This window comes from Esox lucius, chromosome 14 (genome assembly GCF_011004845.1).
Source record: "Esox lucius isolate fEsoLuc1 chromosome 14, fEsoLuc1.pri, whole genome shotgun sequence".
In the NCBI taxonomy this organism is placed as follows: domain Eukaryota; kingdom Metazoa; phylum Chordata; class Actinopteri; order Esociformes; family Esocidae; genus Esox; species Esox lucius.
Window position 1 is genome coordinate 23,479,769 of NC_047582.1, and position 24,399 is coordinate 23,504,167.

General features: G+C 43.7%; 1 protein-coding gene across 2 annotated transcripts in view; it reads right to left on the minus strand.

The window, feature by feature from the left end:
* The window catches only part of lhfpl2a (LHFPL tetraspan subfamily member 2a), a 38,805-nt gene that overhangs the window by 5,177 nt on the left and 9,229 nt on the right, over positions 1-24,399 (minus strand). The window contains exons 2-3 of one of the 2 annotated variants that reach the window (XM_010878106.4): positions 17,540-17,613; positions 4,934-5,886 (exon numbers count right to left, since the gene is read on the minus strand). In XM_010878106.4, coding sequence (XP_010876408.1) covers positions 4,934-5,354 — 421 coding nt within the window. In that variant the 5' untranslated portion in view covers positions 5,355-5,886; positions 17,540-17,613. Of the gene's footprint in view, positions 1-4,933; positions 5,887-6,031; positions 6,351-17,539; positions 17,614-24,399 lie in introns of those variants that run through there. The other variant, XM_010878107.4, reaches the window with a different exon arrangement.

Genomic DNA, 24,399 nt, shown 5'->3' on the forward strand with positions numbered 1-24,399 from the left:
CTGGAAAATTATATCTTTTGTCCTTGAAAAGCAAATCTGGCCCTTCCACTGCACTTGTAGAAAATAAGTCTTTGATAAATCTAGCCTATTGCTGTTGCTATTTCAACAAATGACAAATGGGTCTAAAATATAACTCTAGTAACATTTGCGATGTAGCAGATACAATTGGCAATCCCAGTAGCTCATATCATGTGATAATTTAACGGGCCAACCACAAACAGTGCAAGCAACTTGTGATGGGCATTCCTAGTCCTTTTGGTGAACAGTCTCTTTTGGCTCTGTTCACCTGAAAGAGACAGCTCATTTGGCTCCTGCATGGGTCTTGGATTAAAATGCTTAAAAATAACCTGAAATCTCCAACGTGAAGGCTCATCAGTGAACTAGAATTATGTTAGAGGGTAAACTGCACGTTCAAATAGTTAAACCTGTCCTAACTTTTAGAAAGTCTGAAAAAGGCATGTGCAAAACAAATCCGTGCTCTCCCACTATTTATTGCTTCTGCAGTGAGGTTATACAATCTTTAGTTAATAGGTTTTCATCTTCTCTGGAAATAATCGTTGATTAAGCTTCAAAATTAAGAAGCATTGTGTTAGAGGTTTTTTGTGGACACCGGGCAGTGTTGCTGCTGCTGCATGTGCAATATCTAATTGGGAACCTAAGAAAACTAAACTAAATCTGCAGTGTCCAGTGTAAACCCTTATCATATATTGACCAGTTAATTGATTCTATAGCAGTCTACTTTCCTCACTGTGGATTGTTAATGGATTCTACTTCAGTCTGGTACTGAAATACAAAGATATTCTTTGTGTTTTTAGTTTGTAATACAAGATTGTCATCAGTAACCTCTGACGTTTTATGTGCAAGCGAGGCAATGTTGTTGTTTCTGGATACTGGCAGCAACTGGAAGACCCCGCTGAACCAGAGCCAATTAGGACGTTAAACTGTAGTCAGGTCAAGACCCTGCGGAGGACAGAAACCTTTTGGTTTCATCAGCTGTCCAGTTACTGGGTGTCAGACAATCCTGCATGTGAAGGTAACCAATGTGGATGTCCTAGGCTGGTGGGGCTACATGTGGGCTCTGGTTATAAGGCTGGTTGGACTTACTGGCACATTCTCTAAAACATATGTAGCAACACGTTTTGAAATCATGTCCAATCCATAGAATTTGCCACAGATGTTCTCAGATCCAGTTCTACACACATCATGGATGATCCAAAGACAATCTGTGGCGTCACAACAAAAGGTCTGAATGTACATGAGATATCGCAGTTTGCCATTTTCAATACATTGGCACAAATAAAAAATACACATGGTCATTATGGGGTATTGTGTGTAGATGTACGGCAAAGAAATCAATTTAAAATTAAGTTCATAACAAAACAATCTGGAGAAAGTGAATGGGTCTGAATACTTTCCAGAGGCACTTTGTTGACCACTTTGTCAATAAATCAAGCGCATATTGTATTTAACATACGTTGAACTGAGATGGTGCCTGTTCTTTGTAAAACAATCTCTGGAAAATGGATCTCTGGAAAATCTCTGGAAAATCACTTGGAAAATGTTTTAATGAAATGTTTGTTTTTGAAGGCCAAGCTGATTCGACCAATTGAAGATTAGTGTTGTGTGGGAAGTCCTGCAGGCCTGGTTAAGAATTACAGCAATATGTACTGTGAGCATGGACCGGACTTTCCGTTCATATCTGTCAGCCTTATCTGCAATGCACCTTCATTCACCCCTTCCCAACTTTCACTTAATCGTCAACCTCATTCTTCCTTCCTGAAATTCTATCCGTTGTTCTCTCTTCGCTGTTCTTGCTTGTAAACACTTTGCATCACTCACTCTCTATGTCTCACCCACTAACAGCTATACTGTCCACACTGCTTGGTAGTAACGTCGAGTCACACCCATCTTGACGTCTGTCTGCTGAATCAACCAACAGTAGAAACATTTTAATCTGTTTATGATCACACTGTTACAAAACGTTTTCATAGACTTCCTCATAACAGTGAGTCACACTGTCACTATTGTAGTTCCTTATTGGTTTACTGGAATCACTGTCACATTCCCACCAGTTATCACTCAGCTAGAAGCCTGGTCATAGGTCATAGCATGGCCATAGGTTATTGATGTGACAGAACTATAAAAGTAATCTTGGTAAAAGGTACCGTCCTCTGGTTGGTTGAATGCTTGGGACTGAGAGGGAGAGTTAATGGCGTGGTAGTAAAAGTATACTATGACTCTGCTAGCTGTACACCTGGAGAGAGTTTAACTACCAGCTGTTTGTCTGTGCCTTTCAGACATCACAATCAGAATTCCATTCCATATATGGTTCTGAATGAAATTGACAGACATGACTTTGATGTTACTGATGTTTAAGACCCCTTGTGTGTGTGTTTGTTAAATGGCTTACTGATAGGTAAGGAGGAACGGCCTAACAGGATCCAAACAGACCCAGACTGAACATAATGGGCCTTTCTTGGTGCTGACAAATGTATCTTAGTATTAAGTGCAGTCACTTTACAGTACCAACTACAGTCACTTTACAGTGCCAACTATCGTAATTTCATAGTACTAACTACTGTATCTTAGTACTAACTATAATATTGTAATAGTGCTAATAGCTAACTTAATCTTTAGATCTAACTCAAGAAGCACTGTCAGCATTTTCATTGCATTACATTTTTATGCTAACTGAGATAAGAAAGGCTAACTGAGATTAGAAATCTATTTTTCAAGAGTGTCCTGGCTAAAATAGGCAATAGCAAGTCATTATTTCAGAATTACAAACAGACAACATAAAACAAAGAAAAGTACTAAAAGAAAAGAAAATCTAATCACAATAATTCACAATCTTAAAATTTGCTATTTAAAAACACTGACAGGTCAAGGAATCAGCCTCAAAGTCCAACAATGATTTAAAAACACCCAGGTGGACAAGCTCTTCCAATGTAAAACTATGTTGCTGAGATTCAGCATTTCTATTTAAGTCTTTCTTAAAGCAGCCTTGTGCCTTAAACACTTGGTTTAATGAGGTACACCTCCAATTGATTTGTATCAGTGATACAACCTGTCCATTATGACATTGGTGTGTGTGTGTGTGTGTGAAGTAGGTCTAATGAGTCTAACGAATCCAATGAGATGACGTGACCACTGCTGGCTACAGAATCACAATGTCTCCCTCTGAGGTCAAGCCTTTCCCAAAACATCTGCCACCTGATCCCAGTTACGGACACATTACAGCACCGGCTGGACAGTCGGAACACTTAATGGAAATAATGATTGGAGTCAAGTCAAACTGGCAGAAGAGACAGAGAGAGGAGAAAGAGAGGAGAAAGGAGTGAAAAAGAGGAGCGAGGCAATCTGACAGCTCTTTTTGAATGAGAAAGTTTCACTGTCAATATGAAAGGAATCTGACAATGAATGGAACAGAAACTACTTCCACACCACTGCTTGGTATGGTGTTGCAGTGTGTTTTTGTCCTTATCTCTTCCTGTAGCTAGGGCATTATGGGTTAATGACCTAAAGAAAGTTAAGACCGGGGACTTGAGAGCATGAAGGAAATGTCCCCCATATATTTTTGTTTTCCCCTCACCCTCTTTCTTACTGGTGATCCCCAGATAACAAGTGGCTGTTCTTCTAATCAGGGAGGCTGTGGATGTCCTCTCTGGTCTGACTATGCTCAGAAGTAACAACACAGTAACAATAGATTGGTACTTTTCATTAGTTCTGAGTATGCTTTACATTGGAATGTTAACTGTCCAGCAGTGGAAGAATGACCGCAGCCTTTTTGTGCTAGTAGCATAATCTTACAAAAGGCTAACCTTAAACAATTGTGAGAAATTACTTAAAAGGTGATTACAGTAGATCAGTATCTGTAGGGTAATTCAATCCTGACAGAGTCATTATCCAGTCCAAAATGTATACCATGAGCATAAACATCTTCCCCTGAGTCTGGAACTAGATTTCTGGATCTAGAAATCTTCAATGCAAAAATGATCTAACCACTGTGAAAATTAATTCTCAGAGTGGTTATAGATTATCCAAACACTAATTACGTCTTGTCAAACATTTTTTACTTAGACATCATACAAATGACTTCAACGACTTCAACTTTGGCATTCTCCAACTGACGTATGTAGCCAAGAGAGAACGCTGGGAGATTTCTGTAGGATTTTAGCGATGCGAGCTCAGAGAGGGATTCAGTTTGAATGACTTCGTTCTCTGATGAACGCCGCCTCCCTCCCATGAATCACTGCAACCAGTCACAGCGCTTGAAGCGTCCTCCATAAACACACTCAAACAAACGTGAAATGACATCATCCCCAGCTGACTCAAAAGGACAAATATTTTGATCCTTGTTGCTAATGGCAACCACCTCAGAGAGAGGTGAAAGTTTGCTGTCGTTACCTGTCACTTGACTTGTAGGGGGGAGTGAGAGCTAATGCACTGCTGGTGGGCTGTATGCACACACACACGTGGTTGTTTGTGGTCGGCGGGGTGTGATTGCTGGAGCTAGTAAATGTTTAAACGGAAGATTGTAGAGATGGACAGCATTCCCCTCCTGCCCCTATCTCAATACCAAGGGGTCAACAGTCGGTCAGCTGTGTCTAACTGCTTCACTGCAGTGGGAAACACACAACCCAAGAACCTCTAGTGCAGAAACCATAGGGTCCTGGACGATTAGGTTAAATCGGTCTTAAAGTAAATCCATTTCATTTTAATTCAAATGAAATAGAGCTTACTTGTCTCATAGGGGTCACAAGCGAGGTATGGATTACAGACACTAACAATCATTTCTAATATTTGTACAATGCAACAGCCCACGGGACACAAGGGTCAACCGTGTGAGATATGAACATGTCAAACTAACTGATATGGTAACTCTGCTGTCTCCTGATGGACCAGCCCCACTCTGCCACTCCCACAGTCTCACCTGCGATGGCCTGCAGCAGTCCGCACACGTTGAAGATGCTCTTCTTCATGATGCTCTGGAAGCACATTGTGAAGACTGAGATGAAGGCCACGGCACACAGCAGCAGGATCCCTGCCGCCAGGAAGATGGACGCCGCCTGCCAGAACCCGCTGGCTATCTCCCCGAAGTGCACGGCGTACGGCCCGCACAGCACGCCGCGCCGCAGATGGGGCAGCTTGATGCAGCGGCCGTAGATGCCCAGGGTGGGCCGGTAGGCCTCGCCAGCCGAGGTGGCGCCGTGGGGACCGAACACGGCGTCCGGCGTCCGAGGGGAGCCCACCAGCCAATCGGTGCTCATGAAGGCGATGAGTTCGCCGAACGCGGCCACTATGCTGAGCAGAGTCCAGAGCATGGAGCGACAGGTCACGATCACGTGACACATCGTGGTGATGTCGTTTTCCGAGCGGTTTATGGTATCGTTGTTCCGCTACGAAAGAAACGGGTACGTCGACACTGGTATTCCGCGAAAGGCGCAAGGCGGTCCAGAGGTTACAGGTCCTCAGGGTCTTTAGGAAAAGGGAGAGGGTGGAGGACGTGGTCCTGGGCGGACGGAGGCGGGGAAGACAATGAACACCTCTAGTTCAGGGAAAACAAGGAGGAAGAGAGACTGTTTGAGAGGCGGGGCCTGAGGTCAATGATTCACAACCGACCTCTCTTTCTCGCGCTCTTATTTCCTCCTGGAGTGGTTGTGATACTGATGTTCCTCTTTTTGCTATGACTACTTCCAGCAACCTCTTACTCGCCCCTGGTCGTTACACTCTCTCCGTCCGTCTGCGTGTGTAATGTGCAGTTGGGGTGGCTGTTTTTCCACTCTTTTTCTCTCGTCTTTCTCGCCTTAGTTCACTGCTGGACTCTACATCGTAGTGAATAAGTGTCTCCAAGGCCAGCCAGCTGGCTTCTCACCAACTACACACCTAAAGGGAGAAAGAGAGAGATAGAGAAACAGAGCAGGAAGGAGACAAAAACTGTGTGAAGATCATGTATGGCAGTTTAAAGGGTAGACCATTGAAAACGCATCGTTTAACATGCTATATTATGTGCTCGGCGTCAAATGTTAACCTTTTATCAGCCCCAAAACATGACTGGATAATTGACCAACACTGTCCTTCTGCACAGGCTTCCCTGCAGTGGTGCTAAGTGCTGTAGCAAATCCAAGGTGAATAGGAGTCAGTGTGAAAGAAAGATAATAGACAAGAGCCTTGGTTGATCAGGTGTGTAGGTGCTGCTCAGTATTGGTCTGAACAAGCCTCTTCTCTGGGAGTGTTTCTATCTGAAGGAGCCGGTCTGCTCTGTTTGTGTTTCCCCTGTAGATGTGCCAGCTCCACCCCCTTCCCAGAAGTGCACGTACGTAAGTGTGTATGCGCCCCCGTGTGTGTAAGAGAGGGCAGTCCTTCTGGGTCCATCCCTGGTGTCTGTATAGCGTCAGTGACAGGGGAAGCTGTCTGGGATGAGGGGAGTTGAGGGGGGGAGGGATGACTGAGGATCTGTGAAGGGGCGGGATGACTGAGTCTTTGAAAATCGTATAAACATACGAGATGGGTGGGGGGGGGGGGGGGGGGGGACAAGTGTCAGATGAAACAGCCCCTAAACCTAGGGTCAGTTAGCAGCTGATAACAGCCTGACTGTCCAACCAAGCCTCACAGAGCCCTATTTAATGATCACATCACAGTTGTTGTAGAGAGACCACTGGCACAGCTCTCCTAGACAGATAACATGACGATTGACCTGGACATGCCGTAAACACCGCCACCCCTCAATCACACGGCAACTCCGTCATCATGCAGACAGTCTCCCTGCAACACACCTTTGACCATCAACACCGCCCTATCACTACAGACACCATATCACCACTGAGCCATCCCACACACAGTCTTTCAACAGAGTGAAGACAGTTAGCCCACAGAGATTTGGTTTCACCAAATGGCTAAATCAATAAAGGCTGACATTTTGTAACGGTTTTATGAAAAGGATACACCAGGCAGTCTAGAGATAACTCAATGCAACAAGATAAAAAGTTTCTGCTACATGATGAACGAAGAATATACTCATTGGCTTCACTTCAAAAGCCAGGGTATTCCACAAACATCTGTCTTCCTTCACCTTGACCTCAGTATACCTGAAGGACCCTTTCATTTCCTAATGGGCACACAGATGGTACCGTAAGGTGGCTTAACACTCCATGTGAACCAGCCCATTCATGTGATAATTCACACCAAGGCCAGGAGTTCAAAACACAGAACATCAATATGGCAGTAAATGACCAAAATGTAAAAGACACCACAATCTGTACTCAGCATGAGCAGGCGACAGATAAGGTCATCAACTAGGCAGTCACTTCATTCACAGTTCAGGCTCAGCTTGCTGTATCCCAAAATACAGGTTAAAAATTACATTTGTGTGAAATAAAGCGCCAAATAATATATTTCTAAACCAAAGTATGTGTTCCAAAAAGATTTGGAAAATGTATAATGTGTTAAAAAGAGACTGTTTCTACCATTTCTACTGCTCTTCTCCCTAGGATTGCACGATATTGGAAATAACTGACATTGCGATATTTAGTTTTTCTGCGATATACGTATATTGCTATATGGAAAAACAGAGGATGTCTTCAGAAAGAGCTTTGGCTATCAACCTGACAGTCTGTATCCTTCACTCTTCCCCAGCCCCATCCTCTACAATTAACAATGTATGAAACATATGAACAATTTTATATTTCAGAACAGGTTGCCAGGTAATAATATGTAACAGTAATAGTATAGCAATAGCAACAGTAGTAAAATAGAATGCGCAATTGGGCATAAGTTACCAACTGCAAGATGCAGTCTGTGGCCAAAGCACTGCAATCTGGTCCACTTGTTCAGGTGCAGCCTTCACCATGTTTGCAGCATTGTCTGTTGTAATACAGATCAGATACATCTAGGCCCCAATCAGCTAAAGCTTCTCTCATCCCTGTTGCGATGTTCTCACTTGTATGATCCTCTGGGGGAAATGCAGTTTGCAAACAGCGACTTTTCAGGTGGAAGTCCTCATTATTAAGTTGTAAGTTCAGACTTTAGTAGGGCTCCTTTGTCCGGCTGGACCACAAGTCTGTTGTTGCTGTATAATATTCCACTTGTCAGCTCTGTTTCAACTTGTGTCTTGCATTTCTCGTACAGCTCTGGGATGACAACTTGAGAAAAATAGTTGCGTGATGGCATTACATACCGCTTGCCAACAAACGGATCATGTTTTTAAAACCCTCTTTGGTAACCGTGTTAATTGGTACCATGTCTTTGGCGACGTGCAATGTTATTGAATCTGTGATTTTTCTCTGCCGTTTGGAACCTTTCTTGTATGGGGTTTTTGCTTTGGACGGCATTGAGATGCTTTGCACTCGTCATACGAAGATTTGTGGTGCCGCCTTAAATGATTAAACAAATTGGTTGTGTTGCCTCGTGTTGTGGAAACAACTGCAAGGCACTCTCGACAAAGTACCTGTTTTTGGTCAACATCATCCTGTCTGTAGCCAAAATATTTCCATATAATTGACGATGCATTTCTTTTTGATACCAAATTCTCCATTTCGGCCTTTTTTGCCTGTTCCTCGCTCATCATTTTGTCACGCGCAAGCAGACGCGTCAACCACGTGCACCAACAAACTCTGTGTTTAAAATAATAATAATCATTATTATTATAATAAACTGCGTATCCAATAACCCATAAATCTGAGTAAATCAGACAGATATAATGCTAGTTTTCCATTTGGAAAAAATAAAAAAAAAATATATATATATATATATATATATAATAGACTGATATATGTTTACCTTACTAAATCGCACGTTCTGTGAAGTGACTACTGCGGATGCGTACATCGCAATGTCAATGCTGAAACGATATATTGTGCAGCCCTCCCCCTCCCTCCCCCTATCTGGCTGTGATAACTAATGTGTCAGCTGAATGGATCATCCCAGGTGACATTCTGGACCTTTCCCAGGAGTCAAGATGGGAATGTTGGGAATAGTTAACATGGATCTGGAGAAGAGCTGAGTTCATGATGACTTTATCAGTGTGGAACTTTTTCAAAAGGGTCTGAGAGTCTGCACTTTATCATACACACACACACACTCATTTGAATGCACGCATGCACGCACACTCATTCTTTCGCAGAGAGCCGTGAAAACACTTAAGGATCCCATACGTTCTTGGGGTCGTAAACAGTCCTGAGTGTGCTGAAAAAGACACCACAGACAAACGCTTCCATCTTCTCAGCAGGCTCACTTTAACTGCCGCTGCGTTTTCCATCAAACTCCAGTCATGAGTTCAGACTCGTGAGCGCAACAGTGAGAACTGCGTCTGGTATTGCAGAGACATGGTCCCACACAGACTTTTCTTCCATTCTCTATTCCCTGAACCAACAGTCTCTCTCTTCCACCCCCAGCTCATGGGAATCTCTTTCCTGGGAGGGGCGCTGTGGTCTGGGAGCAGAGCAGTGGGCCGGCGGTGTGACAACTCATCAGTCCCCATGGAGAGAACTGTCTGGCTGGGGATAACAGCTAAAGGCTGCTCTGCTATGAGGTCAGACTCTTAGGGGGCTTTGTGAGGGCTGGTGTGTGTGTGTGTGTGATAATGTGTGTGAGTTAATACTGTGACAGAATTTCTGACCCTTTGACCTGTAATCCTGTTGGAACATCCCCTGCTTTACTTCCCCCTGTCCTTCCGTCTTTCTGTCCACTAGAGACATTACTCAGGTCTTTGGGTGACTAGTGAGTGTGTGAGTGTGTGTGTGTGGGTGCTGTGAGTCCAAGTCTGGTGAGGTCATAACAACAGGCGCAGACAGCCATCCTTGTCAAGTCGAATCAGAATTCCTTTCATAAATTCCAAACGTCCTTATTAATTAAACACACATACATTCACCCACACACACAGTTCCAAAGACATCAACAGCCTTTCTACAGCTGAAGACAAGCTGACAGATTAGTTAATGTATAGGTACAACAACCTTTCAAATAACCATTTCACCTCTGGGACTGGCACACACACACACACACACACACATACACAAACACACACAAACACGGTTGTCTAAGCTCCTAGTTTCTAGAACCTTCTAGATGTTCTTCTGATACTAGTGATGTTTCAAAGACTCCAGTTCAAACAGCACTTCAGGAAAGGCTCTAAAATCAAAACATTTGTTGGACAGTTGCAGACAATAATTCTTCATTGACAGGACAGAATCACCATTCCCCCAACCAACTCACTCACCCACCCACCCACCCACGCACACTGAGAGATGTTTGAAAACACTTAGAAAGCTCAAACAATCTAAAACAGCTGGAGGTAGGTACATAGTGGGGTCAACTGACCCACTTTGAAGCTTAGATCACTTGACCTTTGACCTCAACCAGCAGGGGGCCTGATTGCCGTGCATATGTTTGGCGGAGAGGGAAAATAAAGCAAGTGAGAGACAGAAAAGAGAATAAAGCAGGACAAGTCCAGGCATGTGCACTGGTCAAGAGGACTACATGGACTACAAGAGTTATGTTTCTAATGCCAAAAGGTTGCTTATGGTTGACACAATGGCCTTGTGTGTATGATAGGTCAATGTACAGTAAGAGTAGTGATAGAGGCATAACACTGGAAAATGAATATATAGCCTACAGTATTTAGGAAGAGCTGACAGAACTTCAAGCAACAGAACTGTCCCAGCACGCGCACACACACACCCACCCACCCACACACCCACAATAAGAATTTGTGCCAGCAAAACTGGCATTAGTTTAATCCAGTCACCCATTCATACAGTCAGATAAGCTCTTTAGGGGTTGGTCTCTCTAAACTGCTGGGGCCAGGGTCACATTCCTTCATATCCATCTATACTTAGGATTTTGTGTAAATTCATTAAGTTAAGACACGGAGTAAGTATTCCCTCTTCTTGTAGGCTTTTGGCATTACATCTTACTTTAAAATTCAGTTCACTCCTATTGAAAGCATGTAAGCATTCCTGAACTGAAAACCATGTTGCAGAGTTGGCTACTGGGCATGAATGATTAAAATGTTAAAGGTGCTATTCTTTTTGTGGTAAATGTCATGTATTGATGCCCTCGCTAAAATTAATAACGGTATTTCAGTGTGGTTTTCATTTCTATAAAGCAATATTTGTAGCCCAATTGTGGCGACCAATGAACTGTCCATAAGCCATTCCAATGACTTCAACATTCCCATGACCTGCTGCTACAGACCAACTGGAAAACAACGGTCTACTACTGGGTCATCAGAGTGAGTCAGGATGAGTAAGAGAAGAAACCAACGCTCTTTACCTCTGGAATAAACACAAGATCAGAGGACACACACACACACACACACACATGCCTACCAGTAATAAGCTATAACATGCCTGTTAACACCAGCAGCAGTGTCAGTGCTGTTTCTGATACGACCTTAGTGTTCAAGAATTCCACACTGACTGTGGTAACCGTTTCCAGGGCAACTTAAAGAGTTACGTTATGACTCGGACATTAAGGTTCAGAAGAGGAAAATAATATTAACATTCTATCGCATTACTCGTCCCTTTGTAAGAACTGGGAAGAATAGCCAATAAGGAGATCAGAAAAACTAAAACAAGCCTAAGCCTAGTCATGACTAAGTCAAATAAAATGCCTAACCTGTTTGACATATCATCTTCATCGGCGGAGAGGCCTTGGCGGTTCGTCCACTGCTCTACACACACCTACCGTCGAACTAACGCTCACTGAGACCCCACTCAGTAGCCCCTCCCCCAACCTTCCTCCCTGGACTAACAGCCTGCACTGATTGGCCAGGCAGACGCCAGGGCCACTCCTCTGAGAGGGTCCACATGGCGACCATACCTCAGCAGACTCTGGGATAAAACAACTACCGCACAGGGCCTCCCCCTGGGATATGTGTGTGTGTGTGTGTGTGTAAAACTGACTGCATTGCTTAGGAGCCAAAACTAAAGCATTTCCTGCTAAAATGTCAGCCATATATTTGGGACCAATATGGAAACGATGAGTGTCACGTGCCACGGCTCATAAGAGGTATATGGTGGCTGATTCTCCCAGTCCCGTTACAGAACGACTGAGTGCTGGCAAAACCCGGTTCAGCAAGGCCAATGTTGCAACGGTTGGACATCAAAGGGGAAGCCTTCCAACCCCACTGACACAGCAGAAACCGTCCAGTTGCTTTGTTCTCAGTGACAGTGGAAGAAATGAGTTCCATATGAACGCAGGAAGTACACAGGCCAAACAGAAAGACACATGACCGAAGCCTTTTCGTATTGGCCAGTTTTCGAGGGGCGTCAGGGCCTCTGGAGATTGTTTTAGACCTTAAGAAAACTGCATAAGAGCTGCTTTCAGAGAGAAGTCAAGAAGGGTGTCAAGGAAACCATCCATTTACTTTGATCTCCAGACCAATATAAAGATGCCACCTTAACACTGCTCTATAAATATACACAGACCTCAGTCTATCTACAGTTTGTGAGTGAGAGAGACATTAATGGTCTGTTTTTAAGGCCCTACATTGTGGTCTCAGTTGAAAGTAGCACATTGACGCTGATCTGGTTTTATTGCTGTTCTCAGCAGAAAATAGCTCTTTCTAAAAGCCTCCTCAAATTCCAGCGTTGCTGATTTTTTTTTTTCTTAGCTTCCTGCTGTTGAAATGTCCATCAGATGTTGCTGCGGCTACCCTAGAGCTTCCAGCAGCAGCGTGCAGGTCGGAGCATTTTTCCGTGTGTGATTTGGTTGGTATGAGCGAGCCTGACACAGACAGACACAGAGGTCTGACACGGTGTATCCTTTTACAGACAGATTGTTTGAGACATGGCCACAAGGAGCTCAGAGGGTGATTCCTCCCACAGACACTGAGCGGGACCTAACATCAAAGGCCAGGGCCGATTACAGGAGACAGAACACAAATAACCTCAGCAACCTTAAACACGGCGACACCCACACACGCATAACCCACGCGGAACCCCCTTCACGCCAGCACAGAGCCCCGGTTCCTCTTCCTTGACACAGACTGGGGGGGGGGGGCAGATTGATAGATAACATTCTCACCAGATCGATGTGCAGACAACACACCCTGCTCTATGTAATTAAGGTCCCATGGAAGAAAAGCTAATGTAGTACGTATTATATAGCAATGTAGTGACAGAAAGAAAAGAAGCAGACAGTCTGGATTATGACGAAGAGGAGGCGAGAAAGTCCACATTATACTGCTGAAACGGAAGTCACACTCAAGGACATTCTATAACTTAACAGCCGTGCTTCAGATTTGACTCTGTTCAGTTTACACACATCCACATGTGTTTTTAATCAGGGCCGTTCCTGTGTGCTCTACATCACCTCAGTCTCCTTCAAGCCTACTGAGGTTATCCAGACCCTTTAAATCCCAGTGGAAAGTGATGGACAGACAGATTGGTAAGACTGATGAGCCCATGGAGTTTCCAGTCAGGGAATGTAATGTTAATGACAGCTTACTGTGCTCTCAGACTATTCTGTTACACAGGGACCCCTGGAGGCCACAACAGCATGGACCAGTGGTCATATCGCCAACACTGTACGGGACAGTATACAGTACGTTCCATTTGGAGGACTACTGGGACCCAAAAATAGCTAACGATGCAGTAGAATGATGAATGAATCCACTGGCATCCTCGCCAGTGTTCACCTGCTGGGCTTTCACATGGAACCAGACCCGCACAAACACACTCGGAGTGTCCTCTGGGGAGAGAGCAGAGAACCATCTGGTCATTCCAAGGCCATGCTGTAATATGGCAAATACACACACACACACATGTCGAGTTGTACAATTTAAAAGGCGCTCAGGTATAAAGGTGTGTTCATTGAGTTCAAGTTGTCATTCAAACTACAGTAGAGTTTGTAGGGAACCTTTCGGAAAATGTCCCACTGCTCGGTGCGCCCAAAATCTGAATTCTTCATGGATATACCCAAATGATTTCACTCAGATACGAAATAACATGGTTGACCTGGATCACAGGCAGAAGCGCTTAGTGGCCACGTATCTTCCATGGGTGAATTTATTGTGCCGTTTGAGCAGTTTTCCAAAAACCTAACTACTTCTTATGCTGATATTGACTTTAGTTTTATTGTGTGGATATGTTTTCTCGATCTAACCACCGAGAAAAAATGATGTACCTAGCCAAGCAGTCTGTCCAGAGAGCTGCAGTACGGGTGTAGGTGAGGGAGTCTCTGAGCTGCCTTGGACCGTGGGAAACAGAAATAGAGAGGAGAGGGAGCACACCTCTGCCAGGTGTTTGGTCAGCTGAGGGGCAGCACCGGGGTGACACTGAGGTCTCAACACCTCTCCTTCTTCTCCTCCTCCCACATGTGTGTCTGTTTGAAATGTGTGGGTGTGGGGCCTCAAAACCCAAGTATAGCACAGGAAAGAGACTTGGAGGGGGGTCCATGAGCAGTGTGTGTGTGTGTGTGTGTTTCTTCTCATATTGACCATAACACTGCCAGCCTGTTGAGCCCAGAGCCTTGGAGGTTAAGAGGGTGTTGGAAAACAAAGAAATGTGACGTATCAAAGTCTGCCGTTGTCAAAGTGGGTGGCCAACCAGAACCAGCAACCCTCCCCGAGGGAGACAGGCCAGGCCTGGGAGTGGAGGAGGGATGTTTTGGACAGCCATCTTGTGGAAAGATCTCTGTCTGCTGTTTTAGTTTCACCACAAAAGGCCATTTTCTCCAGTTCTTCCCTCTGTGATCTCAGAGCACAAGATTATGCTGTACTGAGAGGGCTCGTTGGAAAGGATTAAAGGACATGTACACACACACACACACACACACACACACACACACAGGTTTCCAAAGTCGATGAGACAGCCTCTACAGGGAGGAGGTTGGAGCCCAGTCAGAGTGGTGCATGAGTAAACAACTTCTCCCTCAAAGGAGGGCCAAAGGCTTTAAGTTTCTCTGATAACCTGAAATTGACCAACAACAGCACACTGTGGTGAAGTTAGTACAGGAGCCCCAGGTCCATGTCACCACCTTCTACAGCTGCACCATCCTGATGATCTCTCAGACTGCATCTCCACCTGGTACTGCAACTACACCACCTGTGACCGCATGGTTCCTTGGAGGGTGGAGAGGTCAGTTCAATGTTGCATTTTAAAATATAGTCATTGCGCAACTATTTCTTTAGGCAAGTCTATATTAGTTAGGGGTCCAAATTTGGCCTTCCCAAGGCCCTCAGTCAAGTATTGAATGTCAAGCAGAGATAAAACTACCAGGAAGACCAGGGAGCCACTAGGAACCTCCAATGTAAAGAAGGGCAGTAATTGGGAGAAACGCAGGTAAAACTAAAAAATTACATTTCAGATTTTGTTAAGCAAGATCAAGGAAATATGATATGATGTAATAAACCACTGATCAGGGATGCCACTATGAGGTGATTTAAAAAGAGGTAAATTGCTATGAACATTTTCAGAATAAAAATATGGGATGAAACTCATAGGCAAACATCTAGAGGAAAACCTGGCCTGATCCTGTGAGAGGATCCTGTGAGAGGATCCTGTGAGAGGATCCTGTGAGAGGATCCTTTGAGCAGGACAATAACTAACAGCACAAAGCCAGACCTACACAGGACATGTGAACTAGAAAGAAAAAGACCTGAGAGGTCAAATTACAGTTGTGAAAATACTATTTAACATTTACATTCAAAAATAAAGATTGAAAGAAGAATGCAACCAAACAAATCAAATCATCAACAGCATGTATTAGCTAGGAAAAAGAATATGGGATTTGAACTACTCAACAACACACCAGAGACTGGCAAAAAAGACGCTACTTTCCAGAATTCTGCAAAACCGAATTTCCCTCTGATCAGCATTCTCTGTAGGCCTCAACAGAACTTTTAAAACCATGTCCAGCGCCACCATAACCATTTACATGACTGCAGTATGGGAAAGCCCTTAAAGCCCCAATCCTCCCCCATATCATCAGACAAACCCTCTTCTGTTATTGCTTCTGTATTTCCAACAGGGAGTCGGGGTAGATTAGTATTGTTCTGAAACGGAGCGGTCTGACCAGGGGGCGATGGCAGCTTAATCCAAACCAACTGTCCTGAGGGGAACTGACCCTCCCACTTATCCAAACCCACACAAAACAAAATACTTCTTTCTAGCTAGAATCCAGACTGGATGCTTCAGACCAACGGCCTCAGGGCAGACCTGAGACTGTGTGTGTGTGTTAGCAAGGCTGTCCTAGGAAAACCTGATACTCCGCTCCAATCAACAGTAAGCCTGGTCCTCAGAGGGATGGGGAGTTGTACACTGGCCCAGACCTCTGCTTTCCTACAATCAGAAGAGTATCGGGTGCCATGAATCCCTCCAGCTAAACACATTTCCAGAGCGGGGGAAGGAGGAAGGTGGAAAGAAAGGGGAGACTGAGGAGAGAAAGAGCAGGTGAGAAAGTGAACGTGTGTAGGTATTGTCTGTCTGGATTCAGGGTAAGTGAGATGTGACTGAGTCCCCCCCCCCCCCATCTCTAGGCGAAATGATATGCCAAGATACAGAAAAACATCCTTGTGCACAGTCAAACAAAGCATATTACCATATTCATAAAACCTATTTTCAGGGGGTTTCTGGGGCTAACAACTAGGTCATCGCTCAAATTCTCCCAGAGAACATTCCTCCCCCATACATACAGACAGCCAGTGTTTGTGATCATGTACAGAGAGAGACCGGAAGACAGCACCCAAACAGGCTCCAGATAACAGGACGTAAACCTCTGCCAGCCCCTGGATCTAACCCCCATCCTTTCAGTGCAGGCCAGTGACACTCAGCGCTGATTCTGTTTATTGTTTCAGGGTCTTTCCTCTTTGAGACGACCTTCCCAGGTGGTCCGGCCAGGCCAGAGCAGTATCACTCACACTATTGTTTTCCCTCCACACTGGAAAAACACTGCCCCCCCCATTCCTGCCAAGTCCACATAATAAATAGACAGGGCTGATGGATCCATTATGTCAGGGGAGGAGACGGTGAAAGCAGCCCGTTTACTTGTTGAGAGGATGAGCAGTTAGGAGGATGTTGTTGGGGTTTGTAGGTGTCATGGTCTTGGGTTGTCCGGGGCCACAGTGGTTCAGTACAGTATTAGTACTGTGACAACGTACCTAAGGGATTCAGAGGTTGGGAAACCCTAGCATACGTGACACCGTGGTGGGCGACCCTGCCTGACATCCAGCTTAATACTTTAGGTGAGTAGGACGACGGCCCGTTGCCACAATAGGATGTTGGGGACCAGGTCTGTGTTCCGGCAGGCCCAGGACAGGTGCCAGGAACACAATGCAATCCCGACAAAGGCAGGAAACCCAGGCTCTGTTTGTTTGACTGGACAAGGGTAGCTACTGTACACAATCCACTTGGAATATTATGCAACAGGTATTATTAGGTCTCCTAATCTGATTGGTTCGAAATACAATGGAAGGGCAGCACATGTGGCAGGACATGGAAGTAGTGCACAATAAAACCTGATGCTATTCACCCTGTGATTTCGGATGGACTGTATAGATCATATTTCTGACCAGGCTGTGCGCACATGCTGTACTAACCTGCTGTGTGGAGTCTGGGAGAAGAGTCAGAGACAAACGGCTCCTTTCAGACCTGGTTAAACTGCTCTCAGTACCTGGAGAAACAACAAGCAATATGCATTAGAGAGTGACACACACAGTGAAAGACCAGATTCAGAAATCCTAACACATCAGCATCTCTAGAGAATTTGTTGGTTAACCAGTCAGGCGCCCTGATAGTTTTTGTAAATGTGATTTTATGGAGCCTGACTATCTTCAGGAGAGGGGAGCCATGTCACCAGAGAAATGGAGGAACACTTTATCATGTCAAAGAAAAACAAATGATTCCAAATTGAAACAAACCAACATTTTATAGAAATACATTTACTTGAAGTGCAGTGCACCGATCAGATTGACTGCATGCAGTCTAGTTGGGATGATTTTACTCCAGGGAGAGGTACATCACTACTGCAGCTTGTTTGCTTTCATGATTCTTTATGAAATACAATAGCTTTTTGCACCGTCTGAATGTGAAGCTACATGTTTTAAACCACACAACCAGTCAACACTGTTAATGGCTGGCTCAACAGCCTTTCCCTAAGGTCCTATTTCGGGATGATCAGCTAAAAGGAGAAGCACTCCACTTAATGGCCAGATCCATAATCAATACTCTGCAATAAACCTCCCACTGGCTACAATTTATCATTATTTCAGGTCCTGAGGAAAATAAATTAATACAGCGTTTTATCTATAGTTCTTTTTCAGTCCAGCTCCTGCGCGCATTTTAGAGCAGTGCAATTCCAGAATGTGGGATAGGTCTGCTGATAGATGTTATCTACAGGCTCCCTGAGAGCAGGAGGAAACATGATTGACATCTGACACCATGTGAGAGACTGTGTTTGGAGGTCTGAGGAGAGTATTATCCCTTACTGGATCCAGCTGCTTTGTTCATAACATCTGAAAAACTAAAGCTTTCAGCCAAACAGATCTCCTTTCTTTCTGGGTTATCAATAGATGGTCATCAGAGAGCCCCAAGGCCTTCTGACTTGGAACACCAGAGGTTCTCACCAGACATCAGGTGGATCACATGACACCAGGCCCTGGGCTTCATCAACTCTACCATTGTCTGTATGAAAACAAAAGGTCAGTCCGTTTCCCTGGCCAGACCTCATCAGTCCTTCAACAGGTCTACTGGTACCACCTGCAGTTCTGTAGAGTTCTGTAGGCCAGTACAGCATTATCATAGTACAGGAATGTTTAATGTGTAGTCAGCCGGCCTGGTACAGTGATGACCTTGAGACAGTCAGGGTGAAGTGGCAGGGTGCACGTGCATACTTCTATGTCAGGTTTCCACTGTGTCTGCACACACACTATTAGTCCTTAGTTGAACAGTTAAATCTGATTTAATTCGAGATTATTTCAGACTATTTTGTAAATACTGAGCTGCACACAGGTTGCAACCAATGTACCTGGGTCTGTACCTGGCCGACTGGGTCTGTACCTGGCCGACTGGGTCTGTACCTGGCCGACTGGGTCTGTACCTGGCCGACTGGGTCTGTACCTGGCCGACTGGGTCTGTACCTGGCCGACTGGGTCTGTACCTGGCCGACTGGGTCTGTACCTGGCTGAACAGGTTTTCCTCTATATTACAACCCAGTCAGACAGTCTCCACTAGCCGAAAATTACAGTGTGTTTCTCTTCTGACAGATGTCAGAAGAATGAATATGACAGTTACATTTCTCGTACAAATATTTCTCAACATGAAACCAATGTCACCTTACAATAAGTAATTGAGTGTCAGTGAAAATATTAAATGGCATAAGTAGTTCAATAATTCAATCAGAAAATTGGTCATGGGTTTTAATACTTGCTAGGCACTGTAAATAATAAAACAATGCAGACGCACAAGGGCCTTTGGACCTGAGTTAGAAAATTCCTACACTAAAATGTAGAATTGGAGAAAAAGGTGTCATTTGAGATTTCTTTTATAATATGTCCACTGTGGCCAACCCCACCACAATGGGGTCTTTCTTACAGCAGTTAGGAGGTTCCGGGAAAGGGCAGGGGGTTTGGTGAAGTGATTGGGTGACTGGGGAACTCTCTTCAGCTCTAAACGTTTCTCAAGCTGTGGCTGAATGGCTGCATGATGGAAGCCTAGGTCAGCACTGTTTCAAACAAACGCTTGCGACGCAAACACTACTCAGTGGGAGTAGTCTGTGGGGTGTATGCGTTGAATGATTAAAATGGAAATGCAAAAAGAAACAACAATGTCCACGAGGACGCGAGATGTGGGGAAAATTTGAATGTTTCTTATAGGACATTATGGCTGCTGTAGCCTAGACAATTCACTCAACACAGTAGGTCAGTAAATCAATTAGAATGTTTATTCAAAGTATGTGCTTCAGAAGACTGAAGACATACATACATAGTGAAGAATGTAAACACATTAATCCATTAGGGTTGTGTAAAATGTGTTGATAATTGTGATTTGTAGGAAATACTTTTTAAATAAAGTGGTACTCAGTTTGTTTATTTGGGCTTCACTCGTATGAGATCCTCCTTCAGATATTGATGGGACAGTCACAGCAAGTTTGCATGTTAAGCTACACAAACACAAACTGATACACTGTATATTACAGGAGATATTTAGAAACAATAAGACGATAAACACAAGCAATTCTATTCCTGCAGAATAATAACCAAGCTAACACTAGTCTCTACTTTTCTGTTCCACTCTGGCCAGCTGTCTTGCATTTAACACAAATGTTAGGAGACCAACAAGGAGACCAGGGGCTTTGAAAGCCTTGCCAGGAGCTCTTCAAAGAGACGTGACGAGGAAAAGGAAAAACCTTTGGGTTTGTGTGGTGCCGCTGCAGCTTCCGTTTGGGAGAGACCAACTGCATGCAGAACCTCACAAAACTAGTTTCAGGGTACAACACAAAAACCCAAATAATGGAAATTCAGAAAGAAAAATCTAATTCACACTCACTTAAAAGAAAGCAAATCTCAAACCTTTGATAAATCCCTAATCTAGAGAGATACATCTATAATGCTAAAACTATAATAAAAGCCTCCTCAGTGCTTGCTGGGTAATGCTGGGGCTTTCATCACAGACCACACAGAGACCCAGGAAAGCAACACATACCCAATTGAATAATGACAAAAAGAGAACACACTGGAAGGAATGACATCCACAGACACCCATATATGTTAAGAAATATACTGCAATGTGCAATCACAGAAGCTAGATTTGTGACCCATTGCCATAGTCTTAAACATTGTGAACCTAACAATCAATAATCTATTTATTGGTTTTCCCTTGTAATGTTTACCTACAACTATTTGAACAGTTTTATTACATTGTAAAAATCATTCCAGAGAGGATGGGTCTGTCAGAAGTGAGGAGTTCACCACCAGCTGAAAGTCTGCACGGGCAAATAGTGCAACAATTTAAGAATAATGTTTCTCAGAGTTTGGGGATCTCATCTACGGTACATAAAATAATTGAAAGATTCAGAGAATCCGGAGAAATCTCTGTATGCAAGGGACAAGGCCGAAAACCAAAATTGGATGACTGTGATCTTCGGGCCCTCAGATGGCACTGAATTAAAAACAGATACGGTTCTCTAGTGGGAATCACTGCATGAGCTCAGGAACACTTCCAAAAACCAATGTCTATGAACACAGTACATTGCATATAACAAACTGTTACCATGCAAAGAAGAAATCATATATAAACAAGATCCAGAACTGCCACCGCCTTCTCTGGGCCTTAGCTTATTTAAGATGGAGTGAGGTGAAGTGGAACACTGTCCTGTGGTCTGACAAATCAAAATTAGAAATTGCTTTGGGGAATCATGGACGCCACGTGCTCCGGACAAAACAGGAGATGGGCAATCCGGCTTCTCATCAGCGCACAGTTCCAAAGCCAGCATCCGTGATGGTATGGGGTGCATTAGTGCACACCATTAATGCTAAACAATATATACAGGTTTTGGAGCAAAATATGCCATCCAGACAATGTCTTTTTCAGGGAAGGCCTTGCTCATTTCAACAAGACAATGCAAAATCACATTCTGCACATATTACAACAGTATGGCTCTGTAGTAAAAGAGTCTGGGTGCTAAACTGGCCTGCCTGCAGTAGAGACCTGTCACCCATTGAAAACATTTGGCGCATTATGAAACAAAAAATACCAACAAAGGAGACCCCAAACTGTTGATCAGCTGAAATCCTATATCAAGCAAGAATGGTAATACATTTCACTTTCAAAACTACAGCAACTGGTCTCCTCAGTTCCCAAACACTTAAAGTTGTTAAAAGAACAGGGGATGCAACACAGTGGTAAATATGCCCCTGTCCCAACTTTTATGAAACGTGTTACTGGCATCAAATTCTAAATGGGCATGTATTTTTCTCTGGTTCAACATTTAATATGTTGTCTTTGTACTATTTTCAATTAAATATAGTGATCAATGATTTGCACATCATTGCATTCTGTTTTTATTGGCATTTTACGCATGGTCCCAACTTTTTTATTATACGTTTATTTTTTGCTTTGGCAAGGTAAACAAATGTTTTCTATGGCGTTAGAAATGTCTCAAAATGATTTGTGTGAACAGATATACAATCTGTGCGTCAATGTGCAATCTGTATGAAGAGAAGGACAATCCGTGGGAACACTGACAGTCCGTGCAGAAATCTAAAATATGTATAAGCAGACTGACAGAACTTCCTTCCTTTCAGAGTAGGACCACGCAGTCTTTTTATTAACCTTTTTTAAATGTAGGCTATTTATTGTCATCTGCTATTCGAAAATAACCGAGTGATACAAGGTGATTTCCTTCCGACTGGTGGAAAGTAATCTCAAAACTGTGTAAAAGGCAATCCGTAGGCGTAGAATTTAAATTTGCACAGATTGCATATCTGTACACACAAATAATATTGTTACATATCTAACCCCATCATATCCAAGCAGATAGGAGAGACACAAAAAGGCAGACAATGTGAAAGTGACAGAATGGAGACAGAGGGAAGAGAGGAACAGAAAGAGAAAAAGAGAAGAGAGAGAAAGGAGGCATAGCAAAAAAGAGACAACAAGAGAGAGATTGATTGGGACTGAGAAGACATTGCCAGGGGACAAAAACTGAGGAATACATTGACTGTGATAGATATAAAACATCTTTACTTTCCCTTTACTGCAGTGTATCGAGGGCCATTTAGACAGGACACCAGCTGCAATGTTTAAATACAAGGTGTGCAAACCAGCTTTAGGCAATAAGCACATGTTGATTACTAACTCAATGATTACACACACATTATTTCCTCTCTGTCTTTATGGGTGTGTGTGTGTTTGTTCATTCATTGAATGCGTATGGGCACTGTGTGTATGGGCAGTCATGCTTGTGCATGAGTGTGTGTCTGTGCTTGTGAGTGTGTGCCCACAATGCAGTGTGTGTGTGTGTGTGTGTGTGTGTTGACTGCGGACCACCAGGAAACACACACAGAGACGGATGACCTCAGCTTGCAGTGATTACTCTAATAGCTGAGTCGAGGCTGTGGAGCAGCACAGATGGCTGGACAGCATCAGAAGAACAATAAGAACCTGTCTCTCTCTCTGTCTGTCTGTCTGCCTGCCTGCTAGGCCACCTACTGCCTGATGGAAAATATCAGACAAAAAAAAAACACATTGGTTTGGTTTTACATTTCTAAATAAACTTCGGTAGGTTTGCATTCAAACTGTAACTCTGTTACAGTTTGAATGCTGCCACATCTAACAAATGTGCAAATGTAACTAAGCAACAATTCCAATCAGAGTATAAACATTCAGAATCGCTATAAATCTAAAAAGGATAATGCATCAAGGTTGCTAACTCACCCTGAAAAGTGGATGGCTAGTTAGCATAGAACATTTTACTGTTCTGGGTAAGCATGGGATCAATCTCCGGAAATAGAGATATACCTTTCTGTGGTATAGCTGAACAGAGCATAGCCATCTAGCTAGCTACATACTGTATCAGGGCTGCACAAGCTCACTCACCCTGGCTGTGTCAATACGGTGGTAAAGTGATTCAATCACAAGGAAATATGAACAAAGCTATAGCTATCTCCAAGTACTGGAGTGCAGGCTGACCTGATCAGCTCAACGACTTGTATCTCTGTTTACCAAACTATCTTTTCTGACATTACATTGTTTGGCTTGTTTCATTAACCTTAAAATACTACAAATGCAGCTCAATAAGAGAAACCTATCAGAAATCTTTTTCTAAATCATTGTGGCTGGCTCAGCTAAATAAAATTAAGTAGTGTTGTTAGAATAATACAATACATTTAAGCTCATGTACTGTACATGCACATCGTCAAACTCTGGAAATAATGCTAATTTATGCACATGCACAAGTTAGCTTTCAATGGAGGACATTGCTAAAACCTCAAAACGCTTTATAGCAAGCCAGTATCAGATATTGTCAGGTCCCAGAATGGTATTCTCTTGGCTCCATGAAACAAAACTGCACCCAAATGTAATAGAAAAATGGATACACCCCTAACAGATTGGGCACCGTAAGGTTTAGTATCTAGGTGGAAAACCCCCAAACCTTCCTGCAGCATATTAACTTGATGGTACTGGTCTGGAGGAGAGGATGATTATGAACTCAGTGACTGGGGGCTTCTGGCCCCTGTACTGCTGCACTGACTTCATTGTTCCAACTGGGAGAATGAGCTCAGTTTTCTGATTGCATGCAGCCAGGGCAGGAGAACAGAGCATAAATATGCAACACAATACGACAGCAGAGGCATGCGGAGGCGCACGCACACACATCTTGCACATTTAAAGTGTGCTGAGAACACTGGTCCCTGATAACTTGGTCCACTCTCTAACAGACTTAAAATGGGTATGTGAT